A 24,051-nucleotide genomic window follows, 5' to 3' on the forward strand; every position below is an offset into this window, starting at 1 on the left:
CAATCCATGTGTGAATAATTCAAAACATTCTTCGTGTTTTTTTAGTCTAGTCTGTACCTTGTTCCATTTTAAAAAATAAGGCAGCTTAAAAGATTATAGTATAGGGCTTCCCTGGTGGCGCAGTGGTTGAGAGTCCACCTGCCGATGCAGGAGACATGGGTTCGTGCCCCGGTCTGGGAAGATCCCACATGCCACAGAGCGGCTAGGCCCGTGAGCCATGGCCGCTGAGCCTGCGCATCCGGAGCCTGTGCTCTGCAACGGGAGAGGCCACAACAGTGAGAGGCCCGCGTACCACAAAAAAAAAAAAAAAGAAGAAAAAGATTATAGTATATAATAACATAAAATCAAAGTGGATTTTCTTTTCTTTCTTTATATTTTAATATTTGTCCCTAACCCACCCTTCAAGAAAGTATTTTTCTTAACCTAATGTTTGGTGTTTCTTATCCACAATTCCCATCTCCCTAGCCATCTTCCTACTGGCCATGAGACCCAGTTCTAACACAAAACTAGAATTCCTTCTTGGGACTTTCAGTAAAGCTTTTGCTTTCCTGATAAAAAGGAACAGATTCAGTTGGCTCAATTTTTTTTTAATACTTGATTGGATTCTGCATTTATTTTGCTCCTTATACCTGTCTAAAAGCTTAAAGACTTTTGAACTTGACAGAATTCTGCACAATTTCAAATTCTCAGCATCATATAATTCTATCTACATTTAAAATGCTATCTGATTGCATTCTGGTTACCTCACATGGCTTTTTATAATCAGCTTTTGCACCTTAAGAGATCAGCTTATAGTCATGCTGCATATTACAGTATTGTTACCTCAATTAATAGGAAATTTATTTCAAGGAAGTACATGAGAATAAGTAGTACAGAAATAGGAATCTTAGCCATGTGATCAGTCTTCATAAGAATGCATTGTAGGAAAAATCATGTAGTTAGTTGTCAGTTGGCTCAATTATTCACTACTCTTCCATCATCACTCTTCCTTCTTCAGTGGAATGTTAAAGTGGTACCTAAAGATACAGCAGCCATCTGGCAACCATGAGGATAAGAACCAACACACTAGGGCTAGTGGAGTTGAAAGCTAGAGAAACCTGGGTTCCTAACAGCATCTTTAAGCCATTGAACCAGCCTTTGACTGGTAACTTACAGGATTACTTATACACTGAACAATAAGCACCCATCTCTCAAGAAATTGTCAGTTGGATTTTCTGCTTCTTTGCAGCCAAACACATTGCGAACTGATACACTCATTAACCTAACTTCAAACTTTAATTTTAAAACATTTTAAAGCAGTTTTAGTAATTTTTTATGAAGATAGTAGTTTCATAAGATTTAAATGAAATAAATGCACTCAGTATTGTTTTTCTGTATGATGAAAATAGAAAGTTGCCTTTCCTAAATTCTTCATATCCTGTAATTTGAAAAACTTTCACCACATGTTCAATAATGTCAGTGAATAATGCTACTAGAAAATGAGGGGTTTTGTTTTAAGAAAGCAAGTTTGCAGATGAGGTATTATTTTATTCACACATATCTTAACACAGCATGGTCACTCCATTTTATTCTTTATTTAAAAATTAATATCTTAAAAGACATACCTTAACTAAGACTAAGCCACTCCATTTTCTACACTTTTACTACAAAGTTGAAGATAAGATATTCTCTACTAGATAAGCTGCATTAAGTGTTCCTCTGATAGTAATGGATATATACCCTTGCTGCTTACCTATTTTTAAAAGTTCTATGTCAAATGGCGTATTTACCATAACTGCATATTTTTGTAAAAAAAAAATATATATATATACGTCTTTTAGTTCAGGTAACAGATGTATTTCTCTGCAAATAGTATTGAGAAATATTTCAAGCCTTTTTTAGCTGTGATATTTAAGCCAAGCAGATCTCTGTATGCTTTAATTGCACCTATTTAACTGCATAGTATTAAGAAGAATGTTTATTTATTAAGCATTTAGTCAGCTTTAATGTGTTTTTTCCTTAGTACCAAGGATGATTGCTTCAGTGTTAATATTCAGCCTCCTGTTGGAGAACTGCTTTTACCTGTGGCCATGTCAGAGAAAGATTTTAAGAAAGAGCAAGGTGAGAGATTATTACAATTTACTAGAAATTGGCATCCCAAATAACATGTGCTCATTCCTCTGGCTGGTCTCTAAAATAAATTACCATATGTACATAGCCATTAACAGATGTCAACGCACAGTTTTCCAATTTTTGCTAATGCTTTGCGTTTATAAAATAACCTTAAAGGTATATGTCTGTCTACATTCCTGGCATACTTGCAAATTGATTAATATGTCTTTTAACTAATAAATTGATTCTTAATTAACTTTTCAATTCTTGGAGTTTTGGTTTGTCAATCTAATGATGTATTCATGTGTTTTGTATTGGTGAAAATGTCAGGAATTTGAGACTTAGCAAAGTCTCATCACTATACATGTTATGTTTCTGTATTTCCTTTCACTAAGAACTGTTTTTCGTGTTCTACTAATATATTTTTCCCTGTACACATTAGAGTGCCCTACCCTTCAAAATAAAATCCTAATTATAGCATTAAAATACCTCCATTTTCTTTTGACCTTATTCTGTATTGAAGAAATGCTACGCTGTCAGGCTATATCAGAGCTGAAACATTTTTAAATAAGCACCAAAAAAAATATTTTCAGCATAATGAAGGCATTAATATCTTAGGCTTGCCCTAGAGTTAAGCATACTTTCTAATAAAAACAATTTTTGTCTTGTATGAATAAGGGAAAACAACTGTCTCATTTTATGTGTTTAATTAAGAATTGCATTTATAAAAACTAGGACATATTTAAATAGTATAGTCAGCAATGTTTTAAAGTTTATGTGAATCTAGGCTATTGTTTTCTTTGGAGGGGGTTATCAAAGATTCCCTTCATCTTGAGGTCATTAAATCATACCTGTCAAGCTTTCACAAAGTACAGGCAAACACAAATATCTATACCTAAAGAGAAAGGCTTGCTTTCTGGCATTCTATCATGTAGTGCCAGAGACTTTTCTTTTTTTTAAAACTATGAACCTTTGCAATTCACAATGTCAGAAGGACCTGTTGTAGAAGAATCTCACAAATAAAATCTCATACACGACTGTAAACTAATAGTAACCTTTTATTCTTCTGCCTTATTTTTAAGTGATAAAAAAGAATGACTAAATCCATCTTTGAGTTTACTTTTCTTGGATGTTGATTATTGCTATAGAAGAAAGTCATACCTGTGATTTTATTTTTCTATTGACCAATTGAATTGATTCTTACATTTGCTATTCTTACCCTTTGCTGGCTAAAGCCTGCCTCTCTGCTTTACACCTGCTCAGCAAACCCAGGTGAGTGGCACATAGGGACTGAATAAAGCCTTGGCACATTTATTGTTAAGGGGATATTCCTTTTTTGAAAAGTGCAGCTAAAGTATTTCTAAAGCAGCAGATTATTGTATATCTTTTCTCTTCCTCAGCTTTGGTTTAGAATTATGTACTTGATATTTTGATCAAGTTTTTGTGCTCTGCTGTGACTGAGGGATTTTTTCCCCTGACTAGCCATACAGAACCGTAATCACGTGAGAGAGGAGCACTTGGAGAACAGCTGTGGTCCTCTGTGGAGATGTTGCCAAAATTCCTTTTTCTTCTGCCATTTTACTTCTATGGTTGTTGATTATTTGTCTGAATAAATCTGGCAGCTGTTTGCTATGTTTAATAGAGCAGAAAGGCTACTCTGAATAAAGCTATTTGAAAATTTGTTTATATGAAGTATTTGTAAATCCTTGCAAGTCTCTTGGCATTTCTGTATCATGCTTTCTGTCCTCCTGAGTTCATTCTTTGATGTGGGACTTGATGCTGACAAATTTACCGCAGGTTTAAAGAGTCTTCAATAGCATCCTTTTAGTTCTAGATTTCAGCTGCTTTGGTAATAGAGGTCTCAATTCTCAACTTTACACATGTATTTATTTGTTATACTACTCTAGGAAGAGCTTAGCTTATTTTGCAGAAGATACCTAGAAATGACTCATTAACTGAAAATTCTAAATCAGAATAAAAATCGCTTTCCTCAGATTTTATCAGTGCAAACTTCGGGAAGTTAAAATGCCAGTAAATTTAAGAAATGTCTGTGCATCATTACATGCTAGCTTTAACTTGTTTTTCTACTTTAAATAAAATGAATTTACACACTTAATATCGCATTTCACAAGGCATATATTTCAAGACTCAAGAAATGTATTAAATGTATTAACTAGGATTTGACTGAAGAAATTATAATTAAAAACATGAGAAATATGGTTCTATTTTTATACAGATGTTCATATTTGAAAAGTGTATATAATATTAAATAAGAATACTTCTAACAGGTTGTACATATTAGATTAATATTTTTTTAAACGGAAATGTTTTCTTCCTAATATACAGCCTGCTCTATCACTTTTTCTCAGTTGTTGCATTTTGAGTTCATGACCAAACATGCATTTTTATAAGGTTGGTAGTCAAAGTGCTAAACAAAAGATTGGTTTATCGTATATTTTGAAGTTATCCAGAGTATTTGTATTATGAGCCTTAATCAGAAGCCATATTTTTTTCATTATTATGAGTTTTGAGCCTTGCAAAGTTAGTTCATGATCTAGCTCTGGGATGATTTCAGTACTATCAATAGAGATCTCTGTTTTACTTTTAAAAATGTAATTGCGTTTCTTGAAGCAGTTTTAATTGTAAGAGACCCAAGCCAACCGCTTATTCCAAATTTCCTCCTCTTATTCATTTTCTTCTTACGAATTAAATTGGAAATCTAAAACTTACAAGAAATTTTAAAAATCTTCTTTTCTTATTTTATTTACATTTTAGCAGTTAATTCCAGCTGATTAACCTAAATTAAGTGCTGTCCAGTGCCTCACCAAAATTAGGTAAATTCTAATGAAGCAACAAATTGTGTAGTCTGAGAATTTTAAAATATTTCTCCAGTAACTTTACCTTTATTATGCATGAGCAGGCTGTATAGTGTTTGAAGTCTGTTTTTGTAGAAGAAACTTTTAATGATATCTTGGCATATTTTTCTTTCTCGTTAATTTAAGAATACCTGATATATTTTCATTTAGAAAAAATCTCTGGTTTAAGAAACCTAGAATGGCTACTTAATTTCATTATGATTTATACCTCCATCTTCTGGGTTGCTAGCTAGCAAGATGCTAATTCTTTAAATGGCCAGACATTCACTATTTTCTGGCCCTTAACCACCGCAGGCAATCATATTTGATGCCCCTTAATTAGAGCACCTTTTTTTCTTTCCAGGTTCTTTTTCCACCTCAGCAATCGAGACAATACATTTGCTTACCATGCTGCTCTCCTAAGTGTTCTTTTGCATGTAAATTAATCTTGATTCAGTTTACACTGTCATGCTGAGTGGTACAAATTGCCTATAACAATAAAACAGCATGAGTTAAAAATAAAGGGGGGTGGGAAGGCAGATTGAATGTGTGCCTTACTTGATAGCATGTTACTTTGCTTTATGCCAATACATTAGCTGGCGATAATGAATCTTCTGTTCTGAAAAGCATGGTTTAGTTGATTTTTTTAAATTTTACTTCAGTGGAGCAATACCTTGTCTCTTATAGACCAAGTTAGACAAACCATTAATGACAAGAGTGTTAAGGTTAAATATGAAGCAATGCATTCACTTCTCTGAGTGCTATCCATCTTTCCATTTACAGGAGCTTGACAAAAGTACTGGCTTTGTACAACATTTCCTTTAATTACAGGCCGAGGGAAACAGGCTTTTAACATAAACATAGTTGCATTCATTTATTCAGAAGTTGCTCTTCAATAGAGCTTAATGGAGAAGGTTTAAATCCTAAATGAGTACACACATCTCTCAGCAGTGTTATGTCAGCAGCCACTGTGCTTTACTTAAAAGCAGTGTTAGCGTGTGTGGTTTTTAAAGCTTTTGCCTAATATTGAAGTTATACAGTCTAAGACAGAACATAGTGTCCCCGAGTTTGAAAGTGGTTAGTAAAAACTGTTCTTTGTTAAAAGCTAAGTAAGTCTTTTTACAGTGTTAGGCTTTAGTCTTCATGCTGCTAAATCATAGGGATTTAAATTTTTTTCTGTTGTATTTGCAATAAATAACAAAATTAAATACATAATTCTAAAGGTGGAAGGCCTTTTGAAAATATAAAATCAGCTTTTACCATTTTCATAAATTTTATAAACTATCGTACACATATCATGTGTCTCAAAAGATAATCATTTTTAGTAGATAACCGTTAGGAGTCAATGACTTACATCACAGATCCAGATAGATGGCATTTATTATAACTATTTTGGTTTTTTTTAACCAGGTACTTAATTTCAGTATCTGTTCCAAGAGTTTGGTATGTTATTGAATTTGCCCTTTGAACATTTGTACGTAAGATTCTGATATTAATGGCATGCCTTGTGTTAATTCTATATGGTTTTTGTTCATGATTTTGCTTAACTTAGTTTCTTTCTTAAATATTATTTGAAATGTCTCTGGGATTTAAGTTTTTCCAATTTACATTGTTTCTTTTGTTCTCAAATGTTTTTGCTTCAGAAATTTCAGTTGTTTTTGTCAGTAACCATAGTTCTACTTACTAGGCGCAAATACTGTTATCACTAAGTGTAGCTTAGATACTTGTCCATGTTTTAGAACCACGTAACTGTTCGGTGACTTTCAGTCACTGTTGAGATAACTTTGATCCATTATATTGAGACCGTTCATTGTGTAATGCTTCTAGTTATTCCAGAAACACTTTGATTTGTTCTCAAGCAGCATTTGGTAAGAGAGGTCTTTGAATGAAAAGGAGAATGAAAAAAAACCAAACTCTTAAAAAGTAAAAACTTAATAGTTTATAAAGCCCAAATTAATTGCGTATATTTTAAAGGGACTGAAATTGGAATTTTATCTTTGTGATTCTATGCTTTTATCAATCTTAGTATTTAAAATCAGGTTATTAAGAGTGATGTTCGACTGCATTTTTACACATTTTTCAACACAACGAGGATTAAAAAAATTTTTTTAATCAGTTGCAGTTCATTTTAATTTTATGATAATTATCTTGTAAATTACATTCTGAAGTGGTATTTCTTCTCTTAAAAAAGTTTTTAAATTTTGGCTATGAATTTTAAATTGTTTAATGTAATTTTCATAAAGAAATTAGTAAAAGGGAGCTGCCTTTTGCTCTTACAGGAATGCTAACGGGAATGAATGAAACTTCTACTGTAATTATTGCTGCACCGCAGAATTTCACTTCCTCTGTGATCCTTCAGAAGGTTGTAAACGTAGCCAACGTAGGTGTAGTCCCTTCTGGCCAAGATAACATACACAGGTAGGTTCAATGACACGTGATGTGGAGATAACTTGTCTACATGTATAAATATATACTTTTCAATTCATAATTTTCCTTGAAAATAATAACCCCTAAACATATATGTGCCCCTCCTTTTTTATGATGATACATTTGATTGATTGGTTTGGATTAAGGCCCTCTTCCCTATTTCATACAATCCTTAGTACACAGATAGGGCTCTCCTGAAAGATAGAGATAGTATACCTGCATTTTATAGTAGCTTGGTGATTTGTCAAGGTACCTTGTGTGAGATATGGCTGAGAATTTCTTATTTCACCAGTTTCAGTGAATTCCAGGAAGAACTGTTTTATAAAGCAATGGATTTGGACTTTTTTACTTGAAAAGGGGGAAGTTTGGGTATAGATTTCCTTTTGACAGCAATTCCCTAAGGCTGCTTCCAGTAGTAAGGAGCTGCTAGACAACCAGCATGGGGCCAAATGCAGCTTCTGTTTCTTAGGCCAGGAAATATCTTCACCACCAACCATCTAAAACATGAGGTGCAAGTTATTTGTCCTTAAAGGTAGCATAAAATGTGATTAGTATGTGCCTTCTTTGTATTCTTATGAATGCTAGTGGCTTGAAATGAAAGTAAAATAATTACTCCTTAAATAAACATGCAGTTGTTACTTAGTCCTCTGTGAGTTTAAAGGAATTCATTGCAAACTATCTTTAATTCCTCTGCCATTCTACTGCCAATGGCATACTTCCACCATTACATTTCGGAAATAAATTGAAAATCAAAGAGAACGCCTTCAACCCTTTAAAAATGTATTTTTAAATTAATACAGGGGCAAGAGAGGCCCCATATAAAGAGTTCTGTGGGTGGTCTGGATTTTTTTAGACTCAGTTCTGCCATTATTGGGCTTTATAACTTCTCCTTATGGGCTTTAAGTTCCTCATCTGTTTGGAAATTGATGGCAGGGAAAGAAGGTGATTGAAATGAAATTCTGTTATCTATGGAAGAACGTTGGACTTGACATCAGAAGAGCTGAGTTCAAGTCTTGATCTGCCATTACAGAGTTGCCTAACTTCATCTACTAATCATGACAGAATGAAAACTGCATGTACTAGTCAAAACTCAAATTTGCCTTGTGCCTTTTTTTTTTTTTTTTTTTTTTTGCGAAGAGGAGGTCCTTACGTAAGTTGCTCAAGAGATCTGATGCTTCCATTTCTTAATTTTTGATAAGCCCTATCTATCTCACATAGGGTGGTGATAAAATAATAAAATGGATATACGGTCATCATATTGGTACCGCCATGCAAATACACCTTATCTGTCAGTTAGCGTTGGTCAATAGGGGAAAAAATGAACAAAAAGAAGGCTTTTAGTAAAATTTTTGGTTCTAAGTCTTCCTTGTTTTGTTTTCTGCTTTAAGTACTTTTTTTCACTATCCTGAGTTATTTTCTTCAGCAGAAGTTGTTCTGTTTTATTTATGGATCTTTTGAATTATTGAAATTACTAAAAACACCAAAATATTGTACATCAACAGTAACTTTTAGCTTATGCTCTATGAAATTTTACCTGACACATCTAGTATCCAGCAATACTTCAGTCTTATTTTAATATGTTCCTTTGTAGTAGACAAAACAACATAAGGTAACCCTTGTTTATGTTGGAACTTCTAATTAAGTTTTTGTTTTGCTTTGTATGCGGGTTTTTAACTTTTCTGAAAGCGGTGACAGTGTTCCAGGTTTTTGTTTCTTAGAAGAAAATAGCCAGATTACCTTCTCAAAGCCAACTAATATGAAAGCCATTTTCCTATTCGGAAACAGACTAAGTAAGACACTTAGCACAGTTGTATAATTCTTATTAAAGCATAAAGTTTGCCTATAACTTGTCTTGGTGGTTTATAACTTAATGCCTGTTCACAGGATTAAGTTACAGTCAATTCTCAATTATCCATACCAGTGCAGGGGAGACACACAACTAGGAACCATTTCTATCTGGCTTTGGAGTGCAGAGTTTGCACTTATACTTAATGGCCATGGTCCTCATACACTTCTGCAATGTGTTGACACTTTTCCAGTCCAGCCTTATCACAGTGGCCTGGTATTTGGCTCTGTAACTTGGTGGAGGAGCCCAAGTTACTACAGAGCCAAAAGTGAATAAAAGGCCTATATATAATTCTAAATAGGCTATGCTATCTTAACTTGCCTCACACGTCTCATTGTACTTATTGAAAATGTTTTACATTTGCTTTTTTTATAGTAAGGTATGGCTATAATAATGTTTTAAATTTTAGAAGGCTTCCAATAAATACCTAGAGTTATTTGTAGTTTTCATACAGATATTGACAAAAATTACTATCCCACAAATGTAACATTTTTTGCCATTCTTTTATGCTCAGTAAGTTAAGACTGAAATAAACAGTTGTTAGTACAGTCTGTACCAATGGCTTTCTTAATTTCATTTAAAATGAAATAGCAATTACTGTTTATAATAACAAATTAACAGTTTACCACTTTATTGAATTGTATTAATGTTTTTGACAGTGTTCAGTAGGGGATTACCCTGTGGGATGAATGAGTTTATATATCTAAGCCTTTATATTATTTAATTGTTAGTAATAAAATTGAAATCTCTATGAGATTTTTGAATGACTTCTCTATTCTTCTGTGGTAGTTGCTTTTTTGAGTTTATGAAAAATAGGACCAAAACCATTATTGTATTTATTAATGGTAATCACTTTTAATAAAAAACAACAAGCTTGAAAAGCATTTTGACCATTAGTATTTTAAGAAATTAAAATTTTCAGTACAATAAATTATTCTTGGCTGGCCTACCTATGTTCTATTTAATTTTTCAGGATCTTTCATTTCTGAGAGGACTTTTTAATTAGCATTAGAATATTCTTTCTGACCATTCAATGAATTAAGTTCCCATTGTCTAGTTTTAGGATAATTTATTCCTACTACTCTTTACAATTTGAATATTTTTTTACATTAAATACCGAGTTAAAAAGTATTTAACATAAGAATTAGCTAAGAAAAAGTGAATCTTCATTAATATGTAGAAGTGTGTAACAATATAAAGTAGAAATTTTAATTGAACACATAAGAGAAAATGGTTCCTAACACATTAACAGCAAATACCTCCATTAAGAAAAAGTCAATTAAAGGAGCACAGGGCTTCCCTGGTGGTGCAGTGGTTGAGAGTCCGCCTGCCGATGCAGGGGACACGGGTTCGTGCCCCAGTCCGGGAGGATCCCACATGCCGCGAAGTGGCTAGGCCTGTGAGCCATGACCGCTGAGCCTGCGCTCCGCAACAGGAGAGGCCACAACAGTGAGAGGCCCTCGTACAGCAAAAAAAAAAAAAAAAAAAAAAAAAAGGAGCACAAGTTTTATGGAATTCAGTTCAAAAACCAGGAGCATTTTCAGCATAGTTAACCAGTTTCAAAGATCAGTTGAGAAAGTAGAACTACTTTCAGATTATGTGACATTGAGTTTTGATTTTCTAAATGAGCCATAGAATCAGAAAGCCAACCAGTATACTACTGAAAGACTTAATTTTATCTTCATTTCTGTGGTATGTACTTACTGGTTGAAGAAGCTGCTCTTTGAGAACAAAACCATCTTATTGAGATCTACAGACTTATGGTCATTGTGCCAATCTGCTGTTTTCCAAATTACAGTTACCACATGATAAGGGGTAATAGAGAAGTCAGAATCAAAAAAGTCATAAAAAGCATTTATTAAATATATAGCTGAACATCTTCATGTCCTATGTTAGATACTCATATATAAGAATGTGAGACACTGTGAAAGTCTTAAAACACATTATTTAAAACAATACTAATAGAGTATATACAAAGGGCAGAATGAACAACAGTAAACCAGTATATGAATACACTGAAAAGTTAAAAGGTGAAGATTTTATGTGTTTTAGGGGAGGTTAGAGAGACTAGCATTGGAAATCCTAGGTTTATCCCGGGCCAGAAAAAATTTCTTGTGTCCCTCCAAGAAAGAAATTAAGTAAGTGTTTGTGAAGGAGATTCGTATTCAGTAGTGTAGAAACTGAGGTGCATTTGCTTTAATTACATTGCTTGTCCTCTGATAAACTAATGAATAAAAATGACCAAAATGCAGAAAGCCAAAAAATCTATACCTTCAAAATCTCTAACGTTGTTCTGTATAAAAGAACCATGTGGGAGTTTGTGTAAAACTCAGGTTCCTGGGACCCACACCCAAAAACTCAGATTCAGGACGGCTGGGACAGGACCCAGTATTCCAAGTGGTTGCAGATAAATGTTCCAAAAGTTCATAGTTAATGCTAGCCACATGGCATATTTTAAAATATATTTTTCTGTGTTTATGTTTCTTTTTTACAGATTAGTCATTAAGGAACATCAGTAGACAAGATGTTTGATTTAGGTTTTTCTGCTTTTTATCCAGTGTGTTCCAGCCAAGAAAGTCTGTTGTTAACTAGAGTAGCACATTACAGTGGTCGCTGTGAAACAGTCTTAGACCATAAGTAAAAGTTTGTCTTTCAGCAGTCTCAATATTTTACATTTTAACCCAGTTTCAGGAATTCTGACATTCATATACAGTAGTATTGTTAAAAAACAGTTGTCATACAACCTACTCATTTTTCCCTTTCGTGAACAACAAATTGACCTTATAAGGGGTGATATTTGAGTGAAAACAGAAAGCCATGTCTCTGCCACGATTCTATTTTAGTTCTTAGCTTATTCAGTAAGACCTTAGGACAGCTTTCATTAACTTGTATTCAGTACTTACGTTCTTTTTTTCCCCCTGTATATCGTAATCTATGGTTTGGATTTTGTTTACCCTGTCACTTCTTTAATTTGAAAATTTTGAACATATACAACCTGTGAATAATTACAGTCCTTATAGAATAACTGTTTTACTGTTGTTACTTAGGTCCTTAACTATTAGAAAAATCTGGTGTTGTGAATGGAACTGTGAATCCATGGCAACCTAGTAGCCAACTTTTTAATTTATCAACACACTTAAAGACAGTTTATTGTTTTAGGATTAAAATGAAATTTTTTTTTACTTAAAGTAGTTGTAAAGAACAACTTATTTCATTTCTGGTTCTTAAACTCATCCAGTGAATCACTGTTGTATACATGTTTATGGTTATTAATAGGGGAAATACTGGTATATACATTGTTTGTATCCTAAAATATCTATATTGTGTAACTCCTTCATTCAATATTTTTTGAAGACCTTTGTGACAGATTTTGTTGCTGCTGGGGTTACAAACATGAATGACATAGTTACTTCTTGGTGGGGGTCTTTGATATTTTCCTTTTTTTGGTTCTTAGGTTGATCAACCTTTGGGTTATTGTTTTTGTTTGCTAGTTGTTTTATTTCTTTTCCCCTGATAACTATGGAATATTTAAATACTGGGTAATTTTGAAGGACCATAATGGACAAGAATGACATTTGATGGCTTGGTGCCCTAATTTTATAAGCCTGATACTATAGTCACCATACTTCATCTGTCTTAAAACCAAATTTTGTACAAACAGTTGTTAATATAAAGATGCCAGGCTTCAGTCTTTTCTATAATATGACAAATTGGAGAGAATTTCCAGTGGTCCAGTGGTTAGGACTTGGCACTTTCACTGCAGAGGGCCCGGGGTTCAATCCCTGGTAAGGGAACTAAGATCCCCACAAGCCACGTGGCACAGCCAAAAAACAAACAAACAAATAGGGCTTCCCTGGTGGCGCAGTGGTTGAGAGTCCGCCTGCCGATGCAGGGGACACGGGTTCGTGCCCCGGTCCGGGAAGATCCCACATGCCGCGGAGCGGCTGGGTCCGTAAGCCATGGCCGCTGAGCCTGCGCGTCCGGAGCCTGTATTCCGCAACGGGAGAGGCCACAACAGTGAGAGGCCCACATACCGCTAAAAAAAAATTAAAAAATAAATAAAAAAAAAAAACCAGACAAAAAACAAATTGGCATCTCAAACCAGGACTAAGATTTGTGGAACCTATTTCGTGATCAGAGTTTTTCTCACGTTGGTGGTTGTCCACTAGAGGGCAGCACTGCTTTTTTTATCTGACTGCTTTGCTCTCTGCAGGCTCTGTGAGCAAGCAATTCATTGAAAAGCAAATGTGGACCTCAGTTAATTTTTACATAGAAGGCGGCGTACTTGGATATTTCAGAAATAACCAAACTGCAGTTGACTTTTGCTTTAAAACATTGTATATTTAAATTTTATTTAATTTCATTGTTTGTGAAGTAATATTCTACACTGCAACAATTTTACAAATAGGAATATATAAATGTTTTCAGGTAAAAATGAAAGAAAGGTATTCTTGATGATTTTCCTTCTGGGTTGACAATTTTATAAGGAATCAAAGAGAATGGGGTAAGAATTTATTTGTTTTACTTTCTGGTTTTCTGTTAAGTCCCATCCACCCCACCCCCACCAAACAGACAAACCAAAAATGCTCTGGAATAACTGGAATGTTTCGTATCTCCTTTGAGAAAGTGCACTTAGATTTTCTTAGCTTTCCTGTATAAAGAGAATGCATCGTTGACAGGATAGTGTGGGGCATCACTTTTTATACCAATTCTAAAGATTAGAATAGAAAATAGAGAGTCCTAAATTCTGATGGTAGCTTATTTTTTGTTTTAACTATTCTCATCAGAATGTTAAAGGAAAAAACTACAATATTGCTGGCTTTTTAAAAAATAATAGGGAAAAATACATTGCTTTGGATAAATTCTCTAAACTTGAATCACATGTAAATTTTTTCTCAATATTAATTCAATAGTGTAATGGGCTTAACTTCAAAATACATTTTTACAGTCAAAAAAATGGGACTTTTTTTACAACTTACAAATTCTCTGCCTTTTAAAAATGTTATGCTATATTAACTCAAAATTATAAGGGTTTATCATTTTAAATCCTTTGGAAAATAATACTCCAAATCAACATGCTTTGGTATTCGATGTTAGGAGGCTTATTCAAACCAGTATTTCTTATGTATAAGCATTGTGCAACTTCATTACACATTTGTCAACTTTGGACTAATTATTTTTATATAGCTAGGGCAGGGCACTGCATCTTGTGATCGTCTTTCTTACTAATAGGATTCTGTCTGCTTCAGCAGACAGTAATTGAAGGCTTCATGTACAGAGTGAGAAAAAAAAAGTTTTAGCCTGAGTGGGCCATTGTCACAGCTCCTGGTAACCAGTAGAATAGAAAACACAAGAAAATTGAACTCAGAATAGAAAAATCAGAAACCAGGAAGACTATCCAAGAGAAGAAAAAGCATGTCTTTGAGCTGTTGCGTTAAGTGTAGCAAATGTGATTCTGCGTAAAAAAGTTTTATGTTTGTGAATACCCTGGAGATTGATGCAGCCTCTCAGATAAATATTTTTCAATTCATGTTGTTCTATCAACATTTGAGTTATTAAAACAATTGAGTTGTAGGATTCTTTTCCTTCCAACAAAGAGCATTTAAGGTCCATAGGCATTTTCCTACAAATCTAAAAAAAGTATGGTTTAAGTGCATGAAGGAGTAAGTCCGTGCATCGTAAAGAATATATTTGTTTAAATATATTTGAACAAATATATTATTTGACCTGTTTCATAATTTTGTCAGTAGTTAAAACAAATTAACTTTTTTAGAAGAGTAGTACATACTTTGATTTAGGTTTGGCAACCACCTTATTTCATCTTTTTCTTTAATTCTTAGGAATTCTTGTGGACTTGAAAGATTAAATGTCAATTGCTAGAGATAATAGACAAAAAGACATTTAACAAGATGAAATACAAATATATCCAAACAGTTTTACCTTCTCAGTTGGTGATTAGAAACAGTGAGTGCTTGGTGGTAGAATGAAAATGAAAAATACCTAGCTGGTATCCTTTTAATAACATGGAGCCCATCTTACATAGGCAATACCTCTTTAACTGTCATCCACTTATTTGTTCTCATTTGTGGTGTTACTGGTGTTTGAGGTTGGTTGGTCTCCCAGTCGTCCCTCCCTACATTACAGCTCCATTCAAGGTTTTGTATTTTTCATTGTTGGTGTCTCTTTTGAAGGAGTGGGGGTGGGGAATGTTTCTTTATTTTTTTTAATCTTTAAAGGCAGAACTTTAAAATGTGTTGTGACAAAGAATCAAGTCAAGATGCTTTGAATTACAGAATATTACCAATCAGGTACACAACTTTTGAAGAGAAAAATCTTCCTTCTTAAAGTTTCTGGAACAATAATAGGTTATATGCATATTAGGTAAATAAGAAAAACCTTAATTTACATGTTGAGAGATAAAAAACAAATATTAAGAGGGCATTTTGCATGTATTAAGAGAATGTGTGTGATCTAGAATCAGAAAGCTTGGGTTCAAATTCCTCCTCAACCATTCACTAGCTATGTGTCCCTGAGCGAGTTTCTCAATGTCTTTGGGCCTCAGTTTCCTCACCTACAAATTGATCTGACTCAGAATCAAATGAAATAATGCAAGTGAAGTACTTAGTACCCAGTGCACACAGCACTTAATAAACGATAGCTGCTATTATCATTACAGTGATCAAAAACTTCACAGGTTTTCTGGGGAAAAAATTGTCACAGTGTGATCTTAGTTTGAGGCCAAGTACAAAGGTTCTTATGTCAGCCATTAAATTTAGTATGCAGGTATTTGACCCAAGCTGTCTTTATAATCAGTGTTTCTTATATCCCAAAGCTAGCTATTTGTTATTTACTAACTAGTACTCTTTCCATAACTATCTTTTAAACGTATGTTAAAGCATAGCCTGTTTGGGAGTTAAATGATTAATAAATGTTGGGGGGAGGGGGTGGCTTCTGCTTTCATGGACCAAAACAAACCAATTGTAATCATGCTGTGTTCCAATTAAATACATCCTTTTTGAACTGTGAAATGAGAATGTCAGAACATCTGATCTTCTGGTCTTCTGCTTTAAAACATTGCTTCTATCATTTGTGCCCATTAGAACATACAGACCTAGTTAAAAGGCAGTAGGCTTTCACACCAGGTAACAGATTTTATTGCTAGGATGATTCGCTTAGCGTGTTTCCACTGCAGTGTAAGCAAATGCCTCTTATGTGCCCCTATTCTTTCCAGTATTGAGCATTTTGTGGTATTAGGATTTTTAAAACAGGTACAAGACACTAGTTTTAATCTCTGTAAACATACTGATATCAAAATTGACATTTGTCTCTGCTGAGTTTATATTATTGTAACATCAACCCTAAGTTTTAATAGAAAAGAGATAAAATGTGCCTTGGGGCTGTGCAACCCTGACAGTCAACAGTCAGTAGGAACTTTTGCGTTCCTTTTCAGACACAGTCTTCTTCTCCGTGTTCCCAAGGCACAAGTGTTAAGTAAATAAAGACTATCATTGACATAATGATAACCCTGTCAGAAATAGGGACCTCTGCTGAAATATTTGTTGAATGAAGATTTGGTGATGACCACATCTGTGGGGAAAGTTGCATAAATGGATGAGACAACAGAGCCACCTAGTATCTATCATCTGGTGACATGGTTTAACAGAAATACAGAAACAGGGTTCTCCTATGAAGCAGAAGAACCTCGAAAATTTGGACAAAAGAAATGCAGAAACCTGCAAGGGGTGATAGAAAAGAGAGGTCATTTCAGGGCTGGTGATCTTGTGTTCTCTCAAAGAGGCAGCTGAGTTGCCCAGTTCCCAATCTCATGTATGGGCGTCTAAAGAGCAAATGGGTATGTATGTCCAGAGCTTTATAAAACCTTTTTAAAAACATTGGTATGATTTCTGTTCCTAAACTGGCTCTACTTACAGTTGCTTCTCTTGGTGGAAAAACTGCTCTATCGGATTCCTTACAAGTCTTCAGCATGTTTGGAGAGTACACAAATAAATGTCTATGAAGGTTTCTAACATACTTTGTCTACCACCCATTGGCTAACATTTTAAAACACGACTTAAAAGTGTTGATAATATTTTCATCTTAGTAAAATTAGCATATTTGTCTTGCTTTTGATGCATTATTCTAATTATTGTTGGAAAATTGATTTTCATGATTCTATTTAGGCCAAAAATGGCTTGTTAGGTCCACACACACACACACAAAAAAGAGAAAGCAAGAATCTAATATGTTATGAGATTTTGATGTCTTTTTTTTTTTTAAAAAAACTCAAAAAAAGAAATTACTTTTCATTTAAAGAGAATCTGCTTCCTGCTTAAGTGGCTAATATTTTAATTAAGTCAGGAGTGAAGTTTTTCTGAGTGTCTCCTGATAAACTCCCTCTTTTATGTTGATGGTAATTAAACAGATCCCCGAGGACACCGTGGGCTCTGTGCAAGGCCCATGCTAATTGTCAGACATGAGACACTGACCAGTTGGTTGGCTCTTGAATAGGCCACAGAGCGCTGTCAGCGCAGCAGTCTGATTTTTATGTATTGTGAGCTGCTGTCAGGGCTAACTGGGTGCCATTGTGGCTGAAGATGTTGCGCAGATTGAGGCAGATGGCTCAGATTCAGACACGTGTCCTCCAGAAAGGGGAAAGGGGATCGGCCCTGCAGAGTGGGGTCACAGCAGGTCACAGACCTGCTCTACACTTGCTAGTGTTTTCAAAAGCTCATGCGCAGCAACTTTGTTTTTCTCCAGTCATCCCTGCAAGCAAACCCCCTCCCCCCACCCGTCCCCCAAAAGTGTGGAACATGCTCTACGTGGAAAATGGAGGCCTAGGAGGGGACCTCCCTCTTCCCGTCTCTGGGGCTCAACTGTGCAGGCAGAATGAATTAGCAGGATTGACAGAAGTTCATTGTGCCTCCAACGGCTTTGCAGTCAATTGCAGTGCTTAAAAGGCTAGTTTTGCTTTTAATTTCATGTAATTAGTAGGTTCTTCGTGTCTCGGAATTTAGTAATGGAGCCTTAGACCTCAAGTTTCCTCTTTTACATTCTAAAGCAGAAAGAAGATCTAACGTTCTGAACGTTAAAAAAAATACAAGCGGAGGGAGCAGGGTGTTGCACTTGGCTATCACGTGATTTTGTTACATGTCATCAACATTAGAGATTGAAGTTGAATATTTAACATGTCTGAATTCATTGAAACTTATGAAGAGTTTATAATGCACACAAAATTAATGTCTTGCATAATCATTTTCAGATATGAGGAATTAAAAGTTCAAGCTCTTTGAGAAAGGTACCTTTTTCTTAACACGTTTTAAAGATAAAAATAGAGTGGTTTATTTTAAATGGCGCTATGCATGGTGAAATGTTAAATATCAAATGAATAAATGATTCCCAAATATGTAGTAATAGAGAATTATTCACATGCATCTATTGTTCAAACGAATAAGTAAAATAGAACTCCTTTTTCTGTTCTGTTCCAAAGATACACTGAAATTACCTGCTTGTGGTAAGCATGGTGCTGGGCAGTTTATTGATTTTTCAGAAGAATGCTTGGCTTTGGGTTTTTGGCAGTAGGGAACCTGTAATAAATTATTGGAAAAAACCGAGTTATTTTAAACCTATTTGAATGTATGCTGTCTCCTTCTTTCCCCTCATGATAAAAGGTCTCTCTCTCTCTCTTTTTTTTTTTCTTCCAGGTTTGCAGCTAAAACTGTGCACAGTGGGTCATTGATGCTAGTCACGGTGGAACTGAAGGAAGGCTCTACAGCCCAGCTTATCATAAACACTGAGAAAACTGTGATTGGTTCTCTTCTGCTGCGGGAGCTGAAGCCTGTCCTGTCCCAGGGGTAACCTGCTCACATCTGGACTTCAGAATCTGGCACACAACAAAAGTGCCTGGCATCCACTACTGCTGCCTTTCATTTATAATAATAGCCCTTCCATCTGGCAGTGGGGGAAGAATACACTCTCGACATTCTTGTCTCCTGCTTTAGAATGCTAGTGTGTATCTATCATGTATGCAGTACTTTCCCCCTTTTCGCTTTGCTAACCAAAGAACATATATTTTACTGTCAGTGATCTCAACTCCTAAATCCATGTGGCATTCTCTCTGTCCTGCTACTCCTGGCCTTCTCGGCTCCCTTCTCTTTTTCAACAATGATGGACATGAATTAGATACTTAAAGTTCACTGTAAATCATCTTCCCTCTCACAGGAAGCAAAGATTAGCCTAGAAATAGTATAAGTGGCCTCTCAGCTTGGTATGTGAAAATGGGATAGCATACTTTTTTAGAATTAAATTCAAAAACAACGATTTATCTGTAAAATTTTGTTCTGTGAATTTCCTGGTGTTGTAACTGATTATTGACAACTGTCATCATGAAATTATCTCTGAATAATAAGATAAATAAACCAGCACCTGAATAACATTTGTCTTTACATTTTTAATGAGAAATTGTTTATATTCCTTAAGTTCATGTGCTGAGGTTTCCTTAAAATAAATATTTTGAGTGTTATATTATGCAGAGAAACAATGGTGTTTAGTTAGTGAAAGAAAAACTACTTTCAAACCAGGTAGATTTTCTACGTATGTCATAGTTAACTTCAAGAAAAAAGTTGATATGTTTAATAACAAAAATAAAAATCTTCATGTCTCTTTATGTACAATTTTGATCTCTTAGTAGAGATCTGATTACAAGGCCTATTACAACTACTGAAGAAGTTCTTTGAATCTCATTGTTTCTTTACAAATCTCGATGCCCAGCTTTGATGGACTGACTGATGCCTTTGGAAACTAACTAATATAAACCAAATGATAGAAATCTTAAAAACTAGTTATATGATCAACATTTTAGCCTTTGCCCTAGAGTATTTTATTGCTAACTTAGGCAACGTACTGTTTTTATTGATTGTTCTATAATCAGAAAACTTCTTCCTAATACTTTTAAAAGTTGAAATTGTATTTACCTTTCCAATACAAGCTAATAATAGGCTCTAAGACAGTTCCCTTTGTATAGAGCCACATAACGATTTTTTGAAAGTAAAAAAGAAAAGGTACATTGATTGAAACATTGTAGAACATATATAAAGAGTAAAGAAAAGCAGAAAAAAACACTCTTGGAACATTCGGGCTGTAAAAAATTATTTAGATTTTTAAGTTTGTGAGCTGGAGAGAGCAAACAAGCTTGTTAAAATTTCCTGCTCCTGAAATGCAGCAGTTACTCTGCAGGAGGTATTACTGAGGCAGACACATGTTCTTCTTCACTCTGGAGACACGTATACTGGGATAGTACTCACGCCAAGAAGCACCTCTGTAATTGCAGCCCTTTGGCATTTCCATTATTAACCCTATTTCTTAGGGCTTTACAACTTTGGATTTTTAAGTCAATAACTTTTTGAAACACTGTAAAGAATTTGACAGGCTAAATACTTATTTTCTGAAAAACGTATTTGGACTTAACTGTCATCAAAGCAGAGGGGAAAATGCATGTTGTGATGTAGAGATTTTTATTTTCCTTAAGTTGGGGCACTCATCTTTGAAAATAGATCACACATTTGTCTGTTTTTTAAAACTAAGAAAATTTCAGTAGGATTTTACCTTTGAATAAGATAGTAATTTTGACTGCTAATTTTTAGATTTAAAATGTATATTAATATGTTGTGGTATGCTAACAGTTGATACCACTTGAATATCAGTAGCTTACTATCATTAAAATATTTTTTCACATAAGTGAAATTAGAGAAATGACCACAGTCCCAAGTTTAAGGTTTAGGGGTTTTTTTGTTGTTTTTTACCTTTCTTTGGTACAGTGATTCAGAGTTCCTAACCTCATGTTTCCTTTAACTTTATCATAATCCATGATTATCTTTTAAATTGTTCCATTGAGTCAGGTTAGTCAATGTTACATTCTTAATTCCCGCTATATTTTTTCATTTTAATGTCCACTTAATGGGACATTATATGTACACCAATCTTGAAGAATGGCTCTCATAGTATATTTCAGACTGAGCCTCATTTTTGGTATCACAATACAACTGCTTTATTATAAGAAAAGGAGAATGTTTTTATTCTGAAAAGACTATAATAATGAACTTATCAAATTAAAAGGCTGGATACTTGCCCTTCCCAATAACTATTTGCAAACATTTGAATAAATTTATAGTAAGCTTATGAAAAGTTTGCCCTTGTAACTTGTGTTTCTGTGGTTAAAATTTTTAATGTTGGGACTTCCCTGGTGGCACAGTGGTTAAGAATCCGCCTGCCAACGCAGGGGACACGGGTTTGAGCCCTGGTCTGGGAAGATCCCACATGTTGCAGAGCAGCTAAGCCCATGCGCCACAACTACTGAAGCCCACGTGCTCTAGGGCCCGCATGCTGCAACTACTGAGCCCCCATGCTGCAACTACTGAAGCCCGCACGCCTACAGCCTGTACTCCGCAACAAGAGAAGCCACCGCAAGGAGAAGCCCCACGCCCCGCAACGAAGAGTAGCCCCCGCTCGCCGCAACCAGAGAAAGCCTGCGCGCAGCAACAAAGACCCAACTCCACCAAAAGTAAAAATTTTTTTAAAGATATTTTTAAAAAATTGTTAATATTAGAGAAGACAAGAATCCAGAATGACAACATAAAGGGAGGCTTGAAAAAAAGTTGGAACAGCTAAAGGAAAACCTAAGATCTTTCACCTTCTTTGTTCCCTCTCTGTAATCTCTCTGACCTTATAGAAAACTTTGTTTAAAGGGGAAAACTCTTTTGCATAATGGGAGGGGAGAAAAAAAAAGCCCTATGTTATAACACAAAATTAACAAACCTTACTATTACCTTTGTATTTAAAGACCCCGTCCACCGTGGAGCATGACAAACTGCAGTAACCCTTGTCAGGGATGTGGGAAAACAGAAGATGTGCTCTGTCCCCCAAGAAACCTACAGTCCAGTTGTCCACAAATGAAGAAATGGCAGTGTGGACGTGGCTAAGTTAGTGAGCCCTAGTTTGTAAACAAGTCTCGCTTATGTACTAATACAGGCTCAACTCCTTCCCGACCCCTACTCGCTCCAGGTGCCAAGTCAGCCCCCGAGGCCTGCTGAGCCCATATCCTCATCTCTCCTCTCCCAGATGACCTGACCAGAGAGGGTGCACGCTTTGTTCCTCCATCAACAGGCGGTCAGTTAACTGCAAGACGATTACTTCCCCACCCTATGCTTGCTTATTTTTTAAAATATTTGTCCTTCCCCACTACCTTCCAGCTTGGCCAGTTACCTCAGGAAGTTTTCATGATCACTTTTACTCTCTTCTCAAGATTTCAGAGAAACAAAAAAATCAAGTTTGTGATAGTGTTGTTGTCTTAGATGAATGGAAATTGTGTTTAATAGAAAAATATGCCCTTCGATGGACCAGAAGATTCTTTTCTGAGTCTTCACAGACTCGACCTCCTTTCTTTATACGACTCCCCAACAAATAGCATCCGATACAATTAAATGGGTGCTTTACTCTCCTCCTATTTTGGTAACATTACTCTTTGTTTTTTTCCACCACTTTTCAACTGTTATGAGTAAATAGAATTTAAAGATCTGACCTGGAAAGTTGACCACCGTATGTAATTGTTTTTTGTAAATAATGTGCAAAATGTTTAAAATCTAAAACGTGTGAGCGTCCACATGATCACTTGACCAAGAAGCTTGGGACACCACTGTTTGGAAGCTGAAATGGTTTCCGGGAGAGACTGTAAAGCAGTGGCATGATTGTCAAATTGCCACCAGTAAGAGCTATTGGGTTTAGGGGAAGAAGGGATCCCTGGGCTAGAGGGATCTGAGAAGGTTTGACTAAGGCAATGAAGCTAGCTCTTAAAAGTGGGGCGGCATTTAGAAAAGTGTTTCCAGGAGTGAGAGAAGGGAGAATGCGTTGTTCTCAGCTGAGGCTGTATCTTAGAATCTTCTAAAATACCTTTGTACAGAAAGCAGCATTGGCCACACACCAAGAAGTGATGTGTCCCCTTCCTTTCCTTGCCCTCACTTCTCCTCTTGCCCCTGTCACAAAGTCTCTCTCTCCTGGAGCCACTCCTCAAGCCTCCACCTCAGTGGTCTGCAGCAGTTTAAAGAAGAAATGAAGGACCAAGATGTTAAGGATGGGGCTATGCTGAGCTTGTGAACCGCACAGAGGCAGGAAGAAAGGTAGGAACTGTCGAGCTAGAGATCAGGAGAAACAGGCTTTGTTGGTTGGTTGTAATCTCCGGCTTGCAGGTCAGTTTTAGATATTTCCTTGGGGATTGTTTCCTGTGTCATTGCAGGTTCCAAAATGAGTCTTTTCAAACTTAAACGTAGCTAAAGAATATTAAGTTCCATTGGTATCTCTTTCCTGGTTAAGTGATTTTGAGTTGAAGTGATGCTAAAATTCCTAATCTCCCCTCATGTTTGTCTTTCTCTGGAGCCAGTTTTATGTACATAGTCACATGAACATGTAATTCCTAGCTGGTTCATTATGCACGCTGAAGACCCCAAACCCTCAACTCAAATGGGGACTTACTACAATGGACTAAACCTGTCTTCTTCAGTGACATTCTGAGACACTGGTTTCTCATTTACAACCTAGAGGGCCAGAGATCAGGCTTAAATGTAGAAGAATCTTAATTCTGAGACCTAGAGATGTTTAGGAAACCTAACCAGTAGGTAATTCTGGGCTCATTCACATCAGAGAAGACTGACATGAATACAGACTGCGCATGCTACAGAGGTGCTTAGAACCAGGAAGCCTCACCTTGCCCACCCTTCTCATTAACTGGCGGGGGTGGGGTAGTGGGTACCAAGGGGAAGGAATCAGAATGTGGGAGGGAGGGAG

General features: G+C 35.6%; 1 protein-coding gene across 2 annotated transcripts in view; it reads left to right on the plus strand.

Annotated features, from left to right (window-relative positions):
• The window catches only part of AP3B1 (adaptor related protein complex 3 subunit beta 1), a gene marked incomplete at both ends in the record, with an annotated part of 275,647 nt that extends 256,007 nt beyond the window's left edge, over positions 1–19,640 (plus strand). The window contains 3 exons of one of the 2 annotated variants that reach the window (XM_079703244.1): positions 2,003–2,100; positions 7,226–7,364; positions 18,921–19,640. In XM_079703244.1, coding sequence (XP_079559370.1) covers positions 2,003–2,100; positions 7,226–7,364; positions 18,921–19,074 — 391 coding nt within the window. Of the gene's footprint in view, positions 1–2,002; positions 2,101–7,225; positions 7,365–17,976; positions 18,110–18,920 lie in introns of those variants that run through there. The other variant, XM_079703245.1, reaches the window with a different exon arrangement.
• Positions 19,641–24,051: the final 4,411 nt, after the last annotated feature.

Source organism: Hyperoodon ampullatus (genome assembly GCF_949752795.1).
Source record: "Hyperoodon ampullatus genome assembly, chromosome: 4".
Lineage (NCBI taxonomy): Eukaryota > Metazoa > Chordata > Mammalia > Artiodactyla > Ziphiidae > Hyperoodon > Hyperoodon ampullatus.